This window comes from Pseudopipra pipra, chromosome 4 (assembly GCF_036250125.1).
Source record: "Pseudopipra pipra isolate bDixPip1 chromosome 4, bDixPip1.hap1, whole genome shotgun sequence".
NCBI lineage: Eukaryota > Metazoa > Chordata > Aves > Passeriformes > Pipridae > Pseudopipra > Pseudopipra pipra.
The window spans coordinates 17,022,281-17,042,754 of NC_087552.1; the positions used below are offsets into that span (position 1 = coordinate 17,022,281).

The 20,474-nt window shown below is 39.1% G+C and overlaps 1 protein-coding gene across 1 annotated transcript in view; it reads right to left on the reverse strand.

Annotated features, from left to right (window-relative positions):
* Nucleotides 1–339: 339 nt before the first annotated feature.
* Nucleotides 340–20,474, reverse strand: part of CDS1 (CDP-diacylglycerol synthase 1) — a 32,400-nt gene continuing 12,265 nt past the window's right edge. Inside the window, exons 4-13 of the mRNA XM_064651772.1 lie at nucleotides 16,656–16,753; nucleotides 14,753–14,892; nucleotides 13,173–13,231; nucleotides 10,793–10,875; nucleotides 9,228–9,315; nucleotides 8,086–8,154; nucleotides 7,034–7,186; nucleotides 6,322–6,441; nucleotides 4,256–4,359; nucleotides 340–3,105 (exon numbers count right to left, since the gene is read on the reverse strand). Coding sequence (XP_064507842.1) covers nucleotides 2,976–3,105; nucleotides 4,256–4,359; nucleotides 6,322–6,441; nucleotides 7,034–7,186; nucleotides 8,086–8,154; nucleotides 9,228–9,315; nucleotides 10,793–10,875; nucleotides 13,173–13,231; nucleotides 14,753–14,892; nucleotides 16,656–16,753 — 1,044 coding nt within the window. The 3' untranslated portion in view covers nucleotides 340–2,975. The remainder of the gene's footprint in view (nucleotides 3,106–4,255; nucleotides 4,360–6,321; nucleotides 6,442–7,033; nucleotides 7,187–8,085; nucleotides 8,155–9,227; nucleotides 9,316–10,792; nucleotides 10,876–13,172; nucleotides 13,232–14,752; nucleotides 14,893–16,655; nucleotides 16,754–20,474) is intronic.

Sequence of the window (20,474 nt, forward strand, 5' to 3'; positions counted from 1 at the left end):
TTAAAAGGAAGGAACAGGAAAGCTGGGGAGAGGTAGCTGCCAGCTGCCGCCCCATCATCACCACACATGGTCAATACTGACAGGCCTGTGTCAGTATTGTTGAAATGAGCACCTTTTGGAAAAGATGGAAAAGCTTGCATATCTTTAGACATGAAACACATTGTACAAGTTCAGCAACAAAGAAGGATGGCCTGAAGCCTTGAGGGGCAAAAGGTAGGAAATTAATAGCAGGCTTTTCTATTAAGGACACAAATTTAAAGAATAACATAAAGGAATATAAATTCTTGTTAAGAAATCTCCACCCACTGTGCATGCTATAGGAAATACAAGACTGGAGGATTTCTGTCACAATTTTATTTATTTATTTATTTTTTTACAATGCCTGCTTCAATGAAAGATTGAAACAGTCAAACTAAAACAGACGTTATATGCTCATACCATTTACAATATTTACATAATATACAGTTTTCTTTTTTGCTCAGTGGGTAATTATAACAACTTGGGACAAAAGTGTAAGTGAAAAGAAGCACTGGTGTAAAAATTAGATTTTCCTGTTTCTCATGTTGCAATGCTTGAACTAACAGAAGTGACAAGTGGGGTAAATGCTCTGTGTAGTAACCAAGTGTAGTTGTCACTTCATAGTGACAGGTCCTGCTCAGCTTTATTTACACCAAGCCTAAGCCAGCAGGAAGCTATTACTCTATCTAGAAAATTGATGACTGAGTTTACAATTCATCCCTTCTTCATTTTAAGACTGAAAAGCAGAACTGCAGTGTTGAATTTTCTATTGTGCACATCGATAGCAATTAATTTCAAATGTTTTTGTATTAAATACTAAAATATATTTTAACTTTCTTATTATACATGCTATAAAAGTACACTAAAAATGTCAAGTTTCTGAAGTAACAATTACCCTTATATATATATATATATATTCTCTATATAATTTTTAAATATTTAGATTTTTTTTTAATACCCAGGATAAAGATATGCTAGCTCCAGTATGGCTGCGTTTTATCATAATGTCTACCAAAGTCCCATACATAACCAAAGCCTCATCTAAAAGCTAGTTTTGCAGGTATTCTACTTTGGTCACCACCTCATTTTCCCTTCCCTTCTTTTTAAAGCACATTTCCAAAGGTAGCTGTGCTACCTTTTAACTTCAGGTTATTCCCTATCCTGAGTAAGAGCTGAATTTCAGTTCCCTCCAATTAACAAGCCAAGTCACACAGCCACCGATGGACAAGCAGCAGGTGGCATTTTTCACCTCTTGGAGCGTTCTTTCAATACAGTACTGCAATCTCCAGGTCAGACATAATTCAATTCTGTCAAATACCTGACATCAACAGGAACTGCTTTAGGCCTGGATTTTGTTCAATGTACATGGGTGCTTTTCCATACACACGGTACCATGGCCCAAGTGCAAAACAGAGTGCACGGTGGTCTCAGCTACATGGTGTTCAACAAAAAGCAGTTTGAATTTTATAGATATGGCTTATGACCCACCCATGTGATTTTTTCCACGGTTGCATCCTCAAGTAGCACCAACCTTTTAAAATTTTAATCTTTAATATATATACATACATTTTTTAATAATTTATATACACACACACACACACACACACATAGATGTGGCCTTGGTACGTTCACCGCAGGAGGAAATTATTTACAGTGAGTTGGAAAAATGAAATTGTATCAAGTTACAGTATATGAAAACAAAATTGGCATTTGTGCTTTTTCTTTGTACAGGAGTAATTTTTGTCATTTCAAAAAAGGTTCATATTTTTATTTGCATCAAGACATGTCACATGATGAAAAAAGTTATAAAACAACTAGGATTGAGAATTATAGAGCATTAATGCTCCTCATATACTCCCTAAGTCAACCGAATAGCTGCTTTCTATAAAAATTCTCCATTCAAACCCCTCTGTGGTTACCCAAGCTTGCTTGAGGATCTTCTTAATAAATGATAACAGCAGAAGAACCATGCATCCTGTCTTGCACTGTGCACATTCAGGAGCTAACAGTTTCTGCCTTCATTGAGAAACATATTTATACGTAGGACTTAAACTTCACTTTTTACTCAGGACCTCAAAGTGCTTTTAAAAAGAAGGAAATACCCCAATTCTACACAGCAGTTAAGAGGCACAAGGAATAAGGCTTGAATTACTGTCTTCAGACACTGACCAGGCTGTGGAAACCAAGGACTTTAACTCCAGATTCTCCCTGATCCGTTTACTGGTAGGAGAATTCCATTTTCTCAGGTAATCTCTACTCCTGGATGTACACAATTGTTTATAATGTGTAACACTAACCAAAAAAAATAGTAGTTCCACAGCCCAAACTGCCCAGCTATATTTCAATGAATGTACTTTTCTCTTGAAAGCATGAAATGGTTTCATAAGAAAGCTGCTAAATTAAAAACAGAGGTAGGCTTAACCTTCATAATGGTTTAGAAAAAACAAGTAGTCCAATACAGCAGGCTCTAAGTACTACTTTGACCAGGCTAACAAGTGTTTTCTGGCCAATAGGAATTTCAGCACCAGCCTACATAGAAGTTACTGCCTGCCTCATGTGTTCACACTTCAGGAACCACTGGAGACCAAAAAGGTGTTCCTAAGATATACAGTTTTAAATAACTCATTAAAAACTTACAGGGAATTTCATTATTTTTTTTCCTTAACTACAAAGACTGTCAGGCTGGGTGCTGGAGGAAGACTGCTCCCATCCACCTCAGGAACTAAAATACGCAGCATGTGTACTGGTACTTTGTAAGCATTTGAATTATTTTAGGAGTAAGAGATCTGTAGTGTCCTAGTAAGAAGTCATAGTATTCACATTCATTTCAGGAAACATTCACCTTTTCCAGACCACAAACTACTCTTCCTATAGGTATTATTTATGTGCACCTTTGCAATGCTTTTCCACAGGCTTCTCATAAATGAAGTTTTCTTCTAGTCCTCTGTTTTAACAAACTACCCTCTCAGAGATGGCTGAAGAATCCCTTTTTCAACGAGGTGAGATTTCAGGGTTTTATATACACTTAATTGTTGCTCAGGCTGAAGTATCAACAGCTGTTTCAGTAATTTGCTGGGATTTGGACCCCTGTCAATGAAAAAAAAGAAATTTTTTTTTTGTGACCGCAACCCTGAAGAATCTTTTTAGATAGCTTTCCATTTTTCTCTTGCTGCACAAACAATGCCTTCCCTTTTTAGAGGACACCGAGTTATGGATTTCTCCCAGTCTACACCTTCAGGATGCATGGGCTAGCATTACTGGGAGAGCATACTCTTAGCTCAGTGTGAACAGAAACTAAAAGCATTTCTATTTGCTGTCAAATGGGGATACTGAGAAGACTTATGACAAGACTCACTGATTCATCCTTAATCACTGTATCAGAGTTTTTCATCAACAGATCTTTTTTTGTTTAGTATCTGTTGCCAGGCAGATAAGCTGTGTACTACTGAACTAAATGGGAAGTTGGCCAAGTTAGTAAAGAAAACTGTGAATTAAACCAAGCTTTTCTAAATATCGGCCTCATTTTTAGCTAGCCACCTAGTTACAGTCTACTAAGATGAACCAAATATAAGGCAAAGAATCTGTTGCTGATATGCATTTACATGTTATCATATGCACTTAGAAAACTAAGGGCTTGTGTCGGTTTGGCCCCTTGACCCACCTCTGCCCTAGAAACTAAAATGACTACAGTAAGAGAATTGTGATTCCCATGATTTCTTCTTGAATACTGGTGCGGTTCAGGAAAGATAAGCAGGATTTTTAAGAAGTTGTCTCCTTTCTTTAACCATTGCATTTTCATCTTAAACATCCCAAGCCAAGCAGCTGAGAAATACTGAAACTTACAGGAAGAACTGCAGTCTTGCAACCTACAGGTTATTAAGGAACAGCACAGGAAAAGCAGATGCTGCACAACTCTCCTGCCTGAAACCGCGATCCTATACCTTCCTGTAGTCAGTAAATTCTAATAAAACTGCTAGTAGGCTGCTACACAAAACTTTCTGGTATTTTGGATACACGGGTTACCTTTCAGAGCAGTCACGGAAACATTAGGGCATAGCTCGAACCTGACACAAATCCTAGGCAGTGACGTATGTTTTCTTAATAGTTCTGTATTTGAAATATCGCATAAATCATATTTAGAAACCTGCAAACTCTGCTATGCTAAAATAACTCCTATAAATTCATTATAGAAATATGCTATACATGCTTAAGGAGTTAACATGTAAAAAGCCCGTACCTTATGAAACTGGTGATATAGACATGAACAAAAGTGGCCATCAAGTACTGACAATCAAAGCGATCCATTATCCCACCATGCCCAGGGATTGTGTCTGCAAAATCCTTTTGGGTGTGACGGATGGGAGGGGAGAAAAAAAAGAAAAGATGGTCAGTGGTTCCGAGGAAACACGCTAACGATGTGTCACTTGGAAGCAGCACATTAGGGCTGCAAGTAAGCTATGTTTTCACTGCACTGAGCCAAAAGTTAGCAAGAGGGTCCTTTGCTAAAGGAGTTTTTAACCGCAAAGGTGAGTCAGGGGGTGAGAAGAAAAAGAAGAGATGAAGCAACTTGTCCACAGTATCGCACAAGAGGACAGCGGTAGGTCAGGTGCAGGTGTGTGGCAGTGCTGAGAACACTTGTGTGCCTATATGTACTTCATTTTGTGGTGAGCCTCTTAAGCTAATGGCTGTCGTTTCTTGCCTCTCCAGAATCTAATTCTCCTCTTTAATACCTTTATTGCTTTATCCTCTACTGGTAGGTATTGCTGAAGCACTTGTTACCAGGTAACGTATATTTGCTGCAAGAGAAGCAGTAACTTGAGGACTCTCCAGTCCTACCCAGTCACCTGCCCTTTTTCTCACTGGGTTCTTGGTAACCATAGTTAAAAACCATAATGTGTGCATGCAATATAAATATATTTAACAGAATCAAAAAACCCTGTTGTGAAAAAATCATTGCTACCTAAAAAAATATATTCCTGGTGCAAACAAAGCTCGATACACTATTTTTGTGTTACCTGATCCTGTCTGTAGAACAGCTTTATCAATCAAAATACCCTCATACATCCTTTTAGTCATCCACGCTCACTTGTGCACTCTTGGGGTGAAAACCCTTAGTCTTGTGGGGCAACTGCCAGCAAGTTAAACTCATCCTATGCCTGTGCCACACCAGCCCTCCAGTGCTGGGCAAGCATGGAGTGTCTAACCTCACCTACACACTGCCTTCAGTAGCAATTCCACAATAACCCTGACTTCCCAACAGTCCTTTGGTCATCACCTTGGGCCCAGAGGTTTTAAAAGAATCTACTTTTTAACATACTACTTTTGAGAATACGTGCTGCTTTTCAGAAGCATTAATTTTCCCCCAAAATCCCTTCTTCACACACACAGTCTTTTGCTCCCTGAACATACAGGTACAGCAGCGCACGGGGCTGTGGCTCACAAAGTGCCGGGCAAGCTGCTTGGACCGGCATAAGAAAGAGGGGTAAATACAAGCACATGTACAGGAGTTCAGCACAAACAGAGGGGTTTATACACTTCTGTGCAAAGCACATGCCAGTCTGGCAGACATACAGAACAACAAGAACGACGACAAGCAACAGGATAAGATTTACAGCAGTCCTACCAAGACATAAAGAAGGCCGGGAGAAAATTTGGGGCTGCCCTCTTCCCATACTCCTACTGCCACTTAATACCAGCCAGGGACAACACTGCCACAAGCAACAGCGCACACCTTGCAATAAACAGAGGTTAGCACATCACAGAATTTGCCGATACACACACTAGTTACAAGGCAGCACCGTATTGGCAAAGGCAGCCAAACATCTCATGCTTTGGTGAACCTGACACACCAGCATCTGCATCACACAGAAATACCACTGGTAGAACACAGCCAGCCACAATCTGAAGGGTAAACCACTGTCAGCACTTCTTAGGCATCTACAGGTTGCCTTTCATGTCAAGTATAATATCTCACATCTTGCTTGTCTAAACCACTTCTGCAATGTGACTTGGAAGAGTAATTATCAACCAAACTAAAACCACATTATTCTTAGATTTCCAGCATTAAAGTCACATGCTGATCATGCAAAGTTTGAAGAATAACACACATACACATATGTATCTCTCTGATAAAACTAAGTCCTGCTTCTGATGCTAAAAAACAGCTCAAACATAATTACAACTTAGTAGAAACACTAAGTACTACAACGAATTGTTTAAAAAAACCCCAAACACTACTCCACTAATTTATCTAATTCAAAGAGAAAACCAAAACAAAACCATCTTACAGGATTCATTACACACCTTGATTTTGAAAGCTCTTTTAAATCCACTGGCAAAGAATCCTCCAAATGGCCCAATTAATGAGGCAAATATTGACAGTGCAAAGCTGTGCATCTGAAATGGGTACATATGCACTGTTTCCTGCAAGAAAAATAATTAACAATGTATTTCAGTATTCTTGATTGTAGGCATTTCAATCTTACACATTTTAAAGGGTTGGTGAGTACATTACATGGAACTATTGCTGGTAGTTCTTCTAAGTTCTAAGCATGGAAGTAATGGCACTAACACACACAATGCTATGGTGATGAAAAGAGTAAAAGTCTGTTCCTAATGGCAGTTACACACTAGCTGAAAACAGAATGAAGTTCTATGAGCTTATTTAAGCTTGCCACTAATTCGGGCCTTAACAAGCCTAAGCCCACTTTTCACAAAAATTCAAAGGTTGCTCTTCAAAAATAAGGTTTGTCTGCAAAATTCTTGAGTGTCATCCACTTCCAGCACAAAGAGAACACAGGCAGGTTCCCTCGGGTGACTCCAGCAGTGCATTTCAATTGCTCTTGGGTGACCACCTCCCCTGTATGAGCAATGGAGAGGGTCATGGTATCAATTCAGTTCTTATCCTTCAAGTCTTACCTGCATTCAGATACCCTTCTAAAATGGTTTAGAAACCCATTTAAGCTGGGAAGTATGATTTCAAATTTAGCCAAAGCCTTTTTTTTTTTTAACTTACCCATCCCAACACAGCCTGAAGCAATGGTGGCACAGAGTACTTCTTCATTTGAAACAGCTCTGAAGGTTCACACTCTGTCACAAATCTGTTGGTTTCACTGTTATATTCCACGGGGCAGACAAAGTACTGATGTTGAGCCAAAAAATAGGAAAACTGAAAAGCAAAACAAGGTCTCCTGAATTAGGTATTTGTTGTTACACTCAAAAATCATATTTTAATGAATGGCTTTGTCACCACAAGCTCAGAGTCATAAAAACCTTTCTAAGAAGAAGGAGTAAAATCAGTCTGTTTAAACTGGAGAATGCCTCAACAAGGCAGATGTTCAATGTGCTTAGTGATGATTTCCCAAATTGTTTTCCTTTTCATATCTCTCAGATTCATATCTACTGGATGTTTCTGCATTATAAAATCCCAAAATGTTAGCTACTCATATTTTTTTGCAGTTCACTTCTCTATTAAAACTTGAACTATCTCTTCTACCAAGTTTGGCTGTTATTGCTGATTTTGGTGTTATCGCAACAGTTACTTATGCAGTTATTATCTTCTATGCGTGTCATCAGTGTAAACTGCTTTCCAGGAGAAATGCCTTTATAAAGTATGTAATACAAAAGTACTACTTTGCAAAGCATAAATAATACTATGAATAAACTTCAATTTCAAAATAGGGATGCAACTCACAGATATAACTATTCCAGATATAGTAACAATAATGGTAGAAAATGGTCAATATAACCTGTTTAGGAGAGGTGCAAGCCTTGCCTACCCTTTGCAGCTAGTTATGAATTGGCAGAATTCTCTAGCCAAAAAACCTCTAACTCTTAGGCTTTCAGCAGTTTGAGATGACCAAATTTATCAGTAATCTTACTTCAAGTGAAAATACGAAGACTGAATCTATACGAGGAAATTTCCATCCCCAGAAATGTTCAAGGCCAGGTTGGATGGAAGTGGAAGGTGCCCCTGCCCATGGCAGGAGGGTTGGAACAGGATGATCATTAAGGTCCCTTCCAACCACAACCATTTTATGGTTCTATGAATGTCCTGTGGTTACTTACAATAAATCCAAATACAACAGTGGAAAAGAAGCCTCCAATGAACCCTTCCCAGGTCTTCTTGGGAGACAGCTAGGCACAAAAGAGAATTAGTCCATCAGTTGCATCACTGAACCCTTTTTTACTCTATTTCTTGACCTTGTTTGTGACAATTATGCTCCTATGTGGTTTTTCAAAGGTATGTGGGGAATAACTGAATGTCAGCAGCTGCAGCTGCTGGCTGTGATAAATAAAGGAGTATGGCTAGGACCTGTCCCAGGCAAGGAGGGAAAGAGCCACAGTTTGGTGCCACTATGCAGCCTGTGGGAAGGGAGAGCTCCCATCTCATGTGTTGCTGCCTCTGGAAGCTGCCGCCGGCCTCTGGCTGCACCTGACCCAGACTAAGCAGCTGAGCTCCGTTCAAGCAGAAGACTGGGAAAGCTGCAGGAGCATATCTTGGCTCTGTGGAGACCTCTGCAAGCAAGTGCCCATTTAGATAGTGCCAGAAGCCTGACACAACTACTGCTGAGGACACTCCTCAGGACACACCAGCTTCCTGCATACAGCCTGGCTAATTAATACAGAAAATAACTAGAGAGACCAGTGTAGCAAGCTATTTTCTTCACCAAATGCTATCACATTTTCAATTGAGGAGCAGTTAAATATCAGAACCAACTAAATACCCAAAACTTAAAATACCCAAAACTTAACATGGCAACATCATCAGAATAATAATTCATAGCTTTCTGTGGGGTCTTGCATATTCTACTAGAATAGGAAGATTAATGCTTGAGCCCTTCACAGTGCTACATCAATGAGACCAAATGAGGAACAGGTATATATGCCCTAGTAGCTTATTTCAAATTAGTTTCTGTGCAGTAAGCATGCAGTGAAACCTGCACACGAAATCCAAAAAGAATGTGATTATAAATGGTGATGCAATAGACTAGAACTGTACTACCTGTAATGCCAATATTACATTCACATTAATCCCAGTTTCCATTTACAAATTTTCAAATTTTCAGGAAGAGGGTAGTCAATTTGGGCTTTTTTAGTAAAGGTGTGCATCATGCAGCTCAGTATGACGTATTAATACATTTAATACAAGAAACAAAATTGCTATAAATTGTAAAAACTTCTTAGTGAGGAAGCACCTAAGTACCTACCTTAATTAATGGAGTTCTGCCAAAGAAGAACCCAAAAATGTAAGCAGTAATATCATTGCAGATAACACTTGAAATTGGAACCAGAAACCTAGAGAAAGACATTAGAAGTTTCATGGAGAGAAAGAAAAGCTGCCTGAACCTAAACACAGAACAGAAATTCAAACAGCAGCATTTCCTTCTGGGGAATTTTTCTGTAGTATTTAGGAGTTATGTTCCATAATGTGTTCCCTTGTTCCCCCATGATCAGCATATATAGCTATACTGGTTTTAGTCTTCAGCCAAACAAGATCATTACAGATCCATGTTAGTTCAAGTTAAAAATATTATTTCGGTGCATGAGTTAAAACAAGAACAGGCTGGCTTTTTCCTATCAGGCTTGAAGACTGGTACCACAGTTAAGAAGAAATCAATAGATATAAACATGCTAATGTTTTTGATAACATCAAAACAAGCAAATTCCTTAAAAAGTTTAAATGATAGTTAAATATATAAAAAATTAGTTTTCCTTTCCCCCCACCCTTGTCAGTTTGGAGCAGCCTGTGTTGGCTTTTTAAGTGTTCTTTGCATGCAGACTGCTTCTGAATTTGTTATTCAAGCCCATTAAGCTTTTTTTCCCCCTTTTCAAAGCAGGGATGTATTAATAAGCTAAAAATCATATTTTGTGACCATCTGCCAAACTACCTACTAAGAGTAGCAATAAGAAATACTAGGCTAGCAAGGCAAATATGTTCAGCTTTTGGCACATGAACATGATTACTATGAAAAGAATTTTTATATACAAACTTTGTCAAAGGCTTTGGGCTTTCTTTCTAACTATACAACCTATTCTGCAATAATCTCCTCACATGTTCATATATCAGGAAAACAAAAAGGAGAACATACAGCATTATGTCCTCAGAAGAACACAAAGCACATCCTTCATGTGCTTGTTCCTTGTTTCCCAACTTGAAATTTACCTTGTCCCTGAAGAAGTGCAGGGAAACATACCCTCTCTTTGAAGAGTGGTTTTAAGTAATCAAGTTTAACTGCATTGCCAGAACTTAATGTATCACTGGAAATGAGGCAGTAAGATGACCCAGCAATAACCAAGATTAAAACTCTTAAAATATTTTAAGTACTCTGAATTTATTTGAACAGGGAAGGTTGTAGGGAAGGTGGCCAGATTGGGGCTTTCAAATTAAATGGTCCATCTTCAATAGCTCTGAGCAACCTGAAGCTCCCAAGTAATTGAAAAAGAATTGCTGGATATTCATCCATTCAGCAAAATGCTGCAGAACCTATTTGACCAAGCATGCAATCAACACTACTCCTTGCAAGTAAATGAAGCGGTTGTTTGAAATCATCCTACTTGTGTCTGTCAATCTAAAGAGGTTGCTGCTTCCTCTTCTGTATCCTTTACCTCATTGCTCCCAATTCCTTCGACTCCCCTTCCAAGCAGACATTAATGCTCCTTTAATTTGTACTGCTTTAACTGTTCCCTCGATTATTTCCTAACCAGACCTATGTAAAAGAACCAACCTTTCAATGCAATAGAGTTACAAATCAGTTTATTACTGTCCCCTTACCAGATCATGCCTTCAAAGAGATTTTGGATGACAAGATGAGATTGAGTTACAGTGATCAGCAAAGTGACATGAGTCCATGCGAACTGTTAACAATGCAACAACACAACAGTTAGTGAAAACACCGACCCATACACCCGGATAAATACTGGCGTGTCAGCTAGAGGAGCTATTTAGGAGCTCACAGGGAAGATCAGTTCTGGTGATAATGCAAGAGATGTGTGCATACAGTATATCACAAGTTAGCTGGCTTTCTGAAGCAAGCAGTGAAACTTTAGCAGGTTTCCCCATCACTTACCTCCACCCAGAATTTTTTAACGTGCGGTTTAACACCTGATTTAATAAGACATACACCTTCAGCATGAAAGCAGCAAAGAAATGTAAGCAATGTGATATTCTGTATATACATATAACAGACATGTTAGAACTGTAACAATAAAATGGCAATGAATTACTCATGAAAGAGTCACGTTACACGGATGTGGATACTTTCATAACAGAATACTCTTACAAAACATGAAAATTCTCAGGATTAGTGAAAATGAAGTGTTAGTTTTTAAGTGCAGTCATTTAAACAGTCATTTTCCTCAGTATTACTGTACATACTTGGTATGTAATCTGTAGCACCAGCGTGCAACAAAGTAGTTTCCAAACAGTTCCCCAGTAAAGATTCTACAACAGATTTTACTTTCCAAACACTTAAATCAAGAACTGGTAGTTTTTCTATGATATACCAAATTTAAGCACTCAAAGTCTGGGCCATTTAACACTCTTAATATCCTACTTCTTTAATTCTCTTATCACATGTGTTTTCCCATGGCAGCCAGACTCTACTTCCAGATAAGACAACTTGAGAATGCTGAAAGGAACGGTACAAGAAATTACTAAACGTTTCTTAAAGTATTACCTGCTGGTTAATTAAAGGAGCTCTGCTGCTAATTTTTTAGTATTTGTACAGTGATATTGGAACACCACATAAAACTAAGTGGCTAGTCTATGAGAATCACAAAATGATTGGAGTTGGAAGGGACCTTAAAGATCACTTAGTTCCAACCCCCCCCACCGTGGGCAGGGACACCTTCCACTAGACCACATTGCTTGGGGCCCTATCCAGCCTGCTTGAACACTTCCAGGGATGGGATAGACTTTCCTTTTCTGTCCAAACACTGTGCTGCCACACCATGGATACATGGCTTTCCTCTGTTTTATGGCAATTCTTAGGTAGTCACACTTTAATGTTTTCTTGGCAGACACCAAGTTGTATGACTGACACCAGACCTTTCCTACCTTCTTTCCAAGAAAGGAAAAAGGGAAAAAAAATCATGGAAAAGAAGGTAAGGACTACTTCTTCTAGAAAAACTGCATCTCCCTGACAGGGAAGTTCCCCCACAAACAGGGTACATTATTTTGAGTAAAAGATTTTTTTCCATGTTCATACAGGGCTCAGTAAAGTCCTAGTCTAGAATTAGGGATCCTCAATGGTAAAATGCTACCTAAAGCAGTGTAGAAACAGAGGGGTTAACTGCATCCCCAGAGCTTTAGGAAATCTTTAAGGTTGTGCAATGCCCTGATTGCTCAAGTTCTTTAAAGACAGGAGCTGTACCACATTACTGTTTCATTGTGGCTTCTAGTCATTCCAATATAGAAGTGGGAGTGGGAATGGTGTCAATGGGGTGTTTTGAGTTTGTTTAGGGTCATTTTTTGTTTGCTTGTTTGTTTTTAACCTGTAATGTTATAAAATTAGGTTTTGACCTATAAGATACATATTAAAAAAGGGTTCATGCTCTTGATTAGCTACTATGTTGTTTATTAGATGGACAAACACAAGAGATGAGAATGCTGGTTTCTTCTAACAGACCAATGATCTACTGAAATACAACAGAGCAGAAGACCAGAGCAGCTGTGAAGTATCACAGAATAAATCTTCCATACAGGGGTTAAGATGAAGTTCTCTTCATAGTACTTCAGCCGGGTCTCTACAAAATAACACTTGAGTCACAAGAACCACTTCCCACACTGCCCTGAGCTGTTTGGCTTCAGACCTGGGAGGGAGATGCACACCCCTTTCTCTAGGAATCTCTTCAGTATCAGCCTATCACTAAGGGAAACGTATCATGTTGTACATGCACAAGGCCTCAGCAAGGACAGATTGTACTGACTGAAAGGCCACATCCTGTGATACAATAATAATAATAATAATAATAATAATAATCTGCAAAGTGAACAGATACCAAACGTTCCAACAACACTTGATTTCATGGCATTGTCAATTTAAGCACATTTTCCACACCTCTCTTCCGAACTAGTTTATGAACACAGGGACATGACTGTTTCTAGTGACATTCATAACGTGAATGACCACAGCAAAGTGGGTAATACACACCATGTAAAACTGCAGACGATAATGTTTCTTCACTAAACTCAAAACAAACATGCAGAATCCTGTAAAACAAAGCAAGTGTAGTTTGTACCATCTTATATGCAATGACACTGAACTGTGATATACCAGTAATTCTCTTCCTTTGAAGCAGTTTTTAATTCCTCTGCTGCTAGGAGCGTTTGCTTATATTCAGTTAAGTGTACATATAGAATTATTCTCATATAAGATTATGATTTAGTTAACACAGATTTAGTTACCATCAGTAAAGAACATTCATCTCAGTACATACAAGGTCTCATCGTGGACACCATTTTTAGTGGAGGAGGTCATCATTTTTAAAAACCACTCAAAAGCCAGGTCAAAAAAATGGTTTTTAATAATTAAGAGAAATAAACAAAAGGAAGAGGACCGGCTTGCCCCTTTCCCCCAAACAGGCACACAGTCATATGCAACACAAGTGTGAAGTGCAGGTGTTGGAGAATTCAGCTGACCAAAAGAAACTTTCTGGGTGGCTAATAAAGCACCTCTTCTCTCCTATGGCAACTTCCTGTGCCAGCAGGGGTCAGAGGCCCTCAAAAGACCCTAAACCCTGGGGATAGAGCCTTAGTAACTTCTCAATCCTAGTGTGCCAGAGGGCAAATTACACTCTGCCTCCTGCTTTTGCTCATGACTAGCTTGCCTCATGTCTCCCCTCACTGGGTCATGAGGCATTAGTTAAGTTAGTTTCCTCAAGCCAAAGCCAGCTGAAAAAGGTCAGGTTCTGCAAAGCTGGTTTCAAGTTTGTGATCTAAGCACTGAGTAGAATTTTTCTTTAGTTTAAAAAAAAAAACACAACAGTAGACAGACTGAGAGTTCATCAAAGACCAGGTTTCTCACTAGTTTTTAAGTATTTGTACCATAGCAGTCCCCTGTCCCTTAAGCTAATCTGAGTCTTCACTTGATTTACTTTTATGCTAAAGTAATAGTAACTGCATTGCTGAAAACACTGTGGACTGTATTTACATGTTCACAAAGCAATACCCCACGAGAGTGCCAGTTTATGTCTCTTCTTCCTAGAGAGGAGGCTTTTAAAGAGTCTTTCTTTGGATAGGGAGGAAATCTATTCATAAGGCAAGTATCTGAATGTCTTGCAGACAAACCTAAGACTCAGGCATTTTGACTAATCAGTTTAAAATATATTAGTAAATCCTATTACTGTAGACCTCGCAGAACACTTGCACAGAAAAGCATCGACACAGCACAGCAATTACACACATACAAGTCATCTCCACAGTCTGCTGAAATACTGTTCACATATTCAGGTACTGAGCCCCAGTTCTTCAGTGATCAAGGTCACTGTTTACCAACTTTCTCAAGATCATCTACTTGTTTAGGCTGCTTTCTTCTTCTTCTTGGTGAACACAAAATTCATCTTTTCACAGAAAAAATGGAACCACAAACACATAATTTCTTTGGACATTATGAGGAAAGAGAAGCTGGAAGTGCATAAAGATAGGGAGCAACTATACATATTTTTAAATTTAAAAAGTATAGAAACAAATGCAGCACAAAGTTCTTTCATTTTTGTGATTTCCTACACTTACCTGTTAAATACAGTGCAAAAGATATAAACCTGTGGTAACGAATGAGGAATTGTAGCTGTTCTCTTCTTTGTACAAATGTAGCAAAGTAATCAGCTACAGTCTCTCCATAAAAGAAGTAGTTCACACACAGCAAAAAGTACCTGCAATATGCAACAGTTAACAGTTATTTTAATAATATGCACTAAGTGCAATTCTTTAAAAAAAACCAAAGAAACCAAACCCACAAACAAAACCAACAAAAACCCCACAATAGAAAAGATCACACAAAATAAAAATCAGAAGGGTAGAAAAGACATGTGACAAAACCTAAATTCAAGTATAAATCCAGTTTTAAGGGTCAGTGTCTCTTGTAATTTATTTCTTCTAAAGCAATGGCACTAGAAAAACAAACACATTTTTCAGAATGCAGTTGGAAAATTCTTTTCATCCTTAACTATGGCATTGGATACTCCACATATATGCAAGTCCATTTCAAATATTCTAAAAGTAGAGAACAAGTATCTGCCATCAATATTGACACAAGCAGTCCTGCATATTCTTTTCCTGTATCCTAAAAAGGGTAGTTTGTGATTTCTGCCTTGGAAACTGGAAAAAAGATACTTGCAAAATGAATTCTCTGAGGTTGTATGACAGTGAACCCAACATGGGGCTTGAGGATCTGAATACAACTATGCTCTTGCCATCTTGCAATCTGAGGATTGTCATCTAAAAGAGTTTCTGATGCATCTCCTGCTCCTCTCCACCATGCACTCTGCCTTTTAGCTTTCTTGATTGAGCATTAATCTTACAGCATTAAATCCATCAACTAACGAGCAAATGCAGTCCATGTTCAAACTATTAACAGGATTCTCTTGTCTCATTGAAGTGTCTTAGTATTTAGTATCAGTGGCAAGACGTTAGACTGAGAGGAGCTTTGATGTTAACTAGTGTGGCAGTGCAGAAGAGTTGATTTTGAGCTCCACATAAGAAAGTGACATTGGTGAAGTGCCAAAGTAGAATAAGTGGTAGAGTGTGCATTTCCTCCTCTAAAAATTTTGGCAGGACTGCAGAATCATTTGTGTATGATTGCAAAGTAAAGTTGCTTCTAGAAGTGAAGAAGCAAAATGACAAGAGACAGGGAATAACCTAGATATTTCAATTCCTTAAAAAACCTGACACGACACAAAACCAAGGCAACACAGCACAGGTCATGTCTAAGGAATTATCTCCTTAAGCACCTTAAAGACTACATGTGCCCAACACCTTCCCATAACACTGACTAATAAAAGCCTTTATTTCTCCTCCCAGAACTCAGAAGAGCTGATTTCCCCATTTCTATCCAGCCCTATACAAACTGGACATTTCACAGGTGTTCAGGATTTGCCATAAAAACTAATCTCATCTTCTAGCTTTCAGAAGATTCCCCCAACACTGTATTTATGCAGTCCTATGATTAAGTGCATGACTGGAAAGGATTTAGAACTTGTGTGCAATTATTTTAATTCTCTCTGTGTGTGAAGAGGAGCCTTTAAGACACCTGTTCTATTAATTTCTTGTGCAAGGTTAACAGCCAAAAAAAAAATTCAAAGCAGTTCAGGTAACACACATCAGGTAGTTTTCTGACTATGCACACTTTTAGTTTCTACAAGCTCAATTCTGACTTAAAGCATAAATGAAAGCAAACATATATGTTTACATATATACGTATTTATAACAAGGAAAAAATTGGAAGTAATAAAAGGCCAACTGACTTGTCCCAATTCACAGGTGGAACACAACTACAGAATTCTGTATTAGAGAGAGATGTCAAGTTTTATGTCCACACATGGGCCACAAAGCTATTATTCCACCACAACAGGATATGAAGAAGAAGAAGATTTAAGTTTCACATCCTGACTTACTGAAATTCTTGCTTGCTACTCACCAGCTGAGGGATCTAAACCATGGTAAGTCATAGGAGTGGTAGACTCTGTAACCAATAGTAATGATTTCATGATAACACTTCACTTGGATGCTTAAGACCTAAGAGAAATAAAAAACTATGTAAATACGCTGCAGTTGTTTCTTACAGACAGTGAGTAGCAATGCAGCCTGCATTAAAGAGAGACATTATTCTGAACTGAAATTCCACTCAGAAAACAACTTCAAAGCAAATACAAGAAAAAATAAAGCTCTGTTTAAAATTAAAAAAAAATCTCCAAACCACTATGCATGATGAGAAAAACACCACATTGGGCTAGCTGCAAGAATATACTTGCGAAACAAAGAAAGGCTCCTGATTTTTTTTCATTAAAATAGTTTGACAGCAGCAGGTCAGGGGTGCTGCCTGTAAAAAAGGCTCTCCTGTTTCTTTTGGCTAAGTTTTATCTTTACATTTAATGCGAGGAATATTTTCTAGGCCCAATGGAAAAAACTAGCTGTGCAACACACCTTGGGCAGCCAGGTCTTTCCCTTGCAAGCATCTCATTAGGGGCAATTAGGATTTATGATTAGAGGCAAAGCTCATCTAACCCAGGTCTGAATGTCACACCCTCCACGGCCCTCATTTTGTTTTGCTGATCTCACCAATTCCCTGCTTCACCTGCACTAGTCTGGCTGTATGTCCTGTCATGTCTTTGGGCTTCAAAGGACTCTGCCAGTTTTGTCCAATCCACATTCACCAAGCAGATCACCCTATCCAGTTACATGGTATTGCCAAACACAGGCCGTTGCTAATCCCGTGCAGGGGCAGGAGTAAGAACCTTCCCACACTGATGGCACGTGCCAGCATGCAAGGCTTTGCAGCATTCTCTTACCACCTGCATTCATTAATACATTTCATCTTGCTCAATGTGTGAACACAGATTGAAACAGTCTTACTTCACCTCAGTGAGTTAATTTTGAAGCTCCCCTATCTCGTGCTCTTTCTTCTGCTTGGCCTTCGTTATAAAACTTTAAATGCAAGAGCAACATTAAGGGATTGCACCTTACAGTGGAAAAGGGCACTGGGGTCCAAAGGCATGGAAGCTTGTGCCTGTTACCTGAGCAGCAGGCAAATGTAAAACATACCTCCCAGCTCTTTAGAGCAGTCTCGGGCCTCATGCTCCAAACCTCACTGGATTACTCTTCCCACAAGCCTCTGGGCATTTTCAGTATTAAGATCTGGTTTTAGCATGATAACTCTTATTTAAATATAAGCTATTTGATTCCAGTGAATTAAATATTTCATGAACAAAACTGGTTTTTTTTCCTCCATTCTCCTTTTTACCTAGTCTCAAATATCAACTTTATGAACAGTTCATTGTATCAAAAGACAGAGATTTTGCTTTATGGTATAACCGAGGAAGAATTCTATACTAACTTTCATTACTTTTTGGTTGACAAAAAACAAATTACTTTGTCTTGATGGCTTTGCCCATGACTGCAATCTCAGAGTATACCATGAATACACCAAGTCACCCTGCAAACTTATTATGTCCTTTTTGTTCATAATCATCATTTGCAAATGTAACAGACCACTAAAGGAAGGATTGTGAAAATAATCTCTCCAATCACCTACACTTTAAAAGGGATTTTTTTTGTTGTTTCTTCACACACAAAAAAGAAAATCCTCCACTAAAGAAACAACAGATTACTACTTTGTCATGTCATTCATCTGAAAACAGGAAATATAAACCAGACTAATTCAGATGTAGAGACTCTAATGCAGATCATAATGCTGGTGAAACAGCATTCCAGTCTCTCAAGACAACAGATTTTATGACCTTTGGAAGAAGAGGGAGGTGACTCAGAATGACTACAAGGATGTTGTGAGATTATGCAGGAAGAAAATTAGAAGGGCCAAAGCGCAACGAGCACTTAATCTGGCTACTGCCATAAAAGACAATAAAAAATTGCCTCTATAAATACATCAGAAGCAAAGGAAGGTCTAAGGAGAATCTCCATTCTTTGTTGGATATGGGGGGGAACATAATGACAAAGAATGAGGAAAAGGCTGAGGTGCTTAATGCCTCCTTTGCCTCAGCCTTTAATGGTAAGACCAGCTGTTTTCTGGGTACCCAGTCCCCTGAGCTGGAAGACAGGGACAGGGAGCAGAATAAACCACCCATAATCCAAGGGGAAATGGTCAGCAACCTGCTACACCACACAGACACACATATCTATGGTGCTGGATGGGATGCACCCAAGGGTACTGAGGTGAATGTAAGTGCTCATTGAGCCACTTTGCATCATTTATCAGCAGTCCTGGCTAATCAGGGAAGTCCCAACTGGCTGGATGGCCGGGCTCAGAGTTGTAAATACAGATTCAAGAAGGTGAAGTGCCAAGTCCTGCACTTTGGTCACAACAACCCCATGCAGCGCTACAGCCTGTGGGCAGAGTGACTGGAAGTCTGCCCAGAAGATAAGGACCTGGGGGTCCTGCTGGTTGACAGCAGCTGAAGAACATGAGCCAGCAGTGTGCTCAGATGGCCAAGAAGGCCAGTGGCATCCTGGCTTTTATCAGCAATAGTGTGGCCAGCAGGACTGGGGAAGTGATCATCTCCCTGTACTCGGCACTGGTGAGGCTGCACCTCGAGTGCTGCGTCCAGTTCTGGGGCCCCTCATGACAAGAAAGACATTGAGGTGCTGAAGTGAGTCCAGAGAAGGGCAATGGAGCTGGTGAAGCATCTGGAGCACAAGTCTGATGAGAAGCAGCTGAGGGAGCTGGGGATGTTTACCTGGAAAAAAAAAGGCTCAAGGGGAACCTTATTGCTCCCTACAACCTGAAAGGAGGTTGTAGCCAGGTGGGGGTCAGTCTCTTCTAAGTAACAAGTGAAAAAAACCAGCCTCAACTGGTGCCAGGGGAGGTTTAGATTGGATATTAGGAAAACATTTTTCACCAAAATGGCTGTCAAGCATTGAAAGATGCTGTCCAGGGCAGTGGTTGAGTCACCATCCCCACTGGTATTTAAAAGACATGCAGATGTGGCACCTAGGGACATGGTTTAGTGGTAGTTTGGCAGTGCTGGGTTAATGGTTGGACTCAATGATCTTAAAGGTCTTTCCCAATCTAAATGATTCTAGGAATATCATCAAAAAATTTTTTCACAGGAGGACATCAAAAAAGTAAAAGCACATTTTGACAGTTAAACAATCTTAGAATAAAAAAAATCAGAGCAGTTACCTAGAAGTACCAATTTCAGTGTTTTAAGCACCACATTCCTGCCTGTTACTTGCCATGACTGGGAAAGATAATTAAACCATTATTCAATAAAAATACCAGCAACAAAAATGACGGAAAGAAACAGTAAAGGTTGACCTGCTATGCAGCATGTATGAAGAATATTACAATCATTGTTATTATCACCATCAGTATTTCACTTATGAAATGCAGTGAAATAAAATCCACTTTATCTCTGTACCATGGAAAGAGGTCTAGCTCCACTCTACAGATAAACCCAAGGGCACAAGGCAAGCCTGAGAAAAGCCTTTCAGTGCTGGTCACAGACAGCAGACCAGAGTTGTCTGCTTTCCTTAGCCTCAAATTTAAAACTGTCCCAATTTTTTTTTCTTTTAGATTTTTTGGTGGTGGTGGTGGGTTTGGTCCTGGAGGGTTTTTTGGTATTGGTTTTGGTTTGATTTTTGTTTGTTTGCTTTTTAAAACAGACTCAAAGTATGCCATAGTAGGAGATAGAAACTAGTCAATGAAATGGACGACAGTAGTTCAGTAAGGCAACAGTAATTCAACTTCTTAGAGCTACTTTAATTCCTACTTTAAATAAAA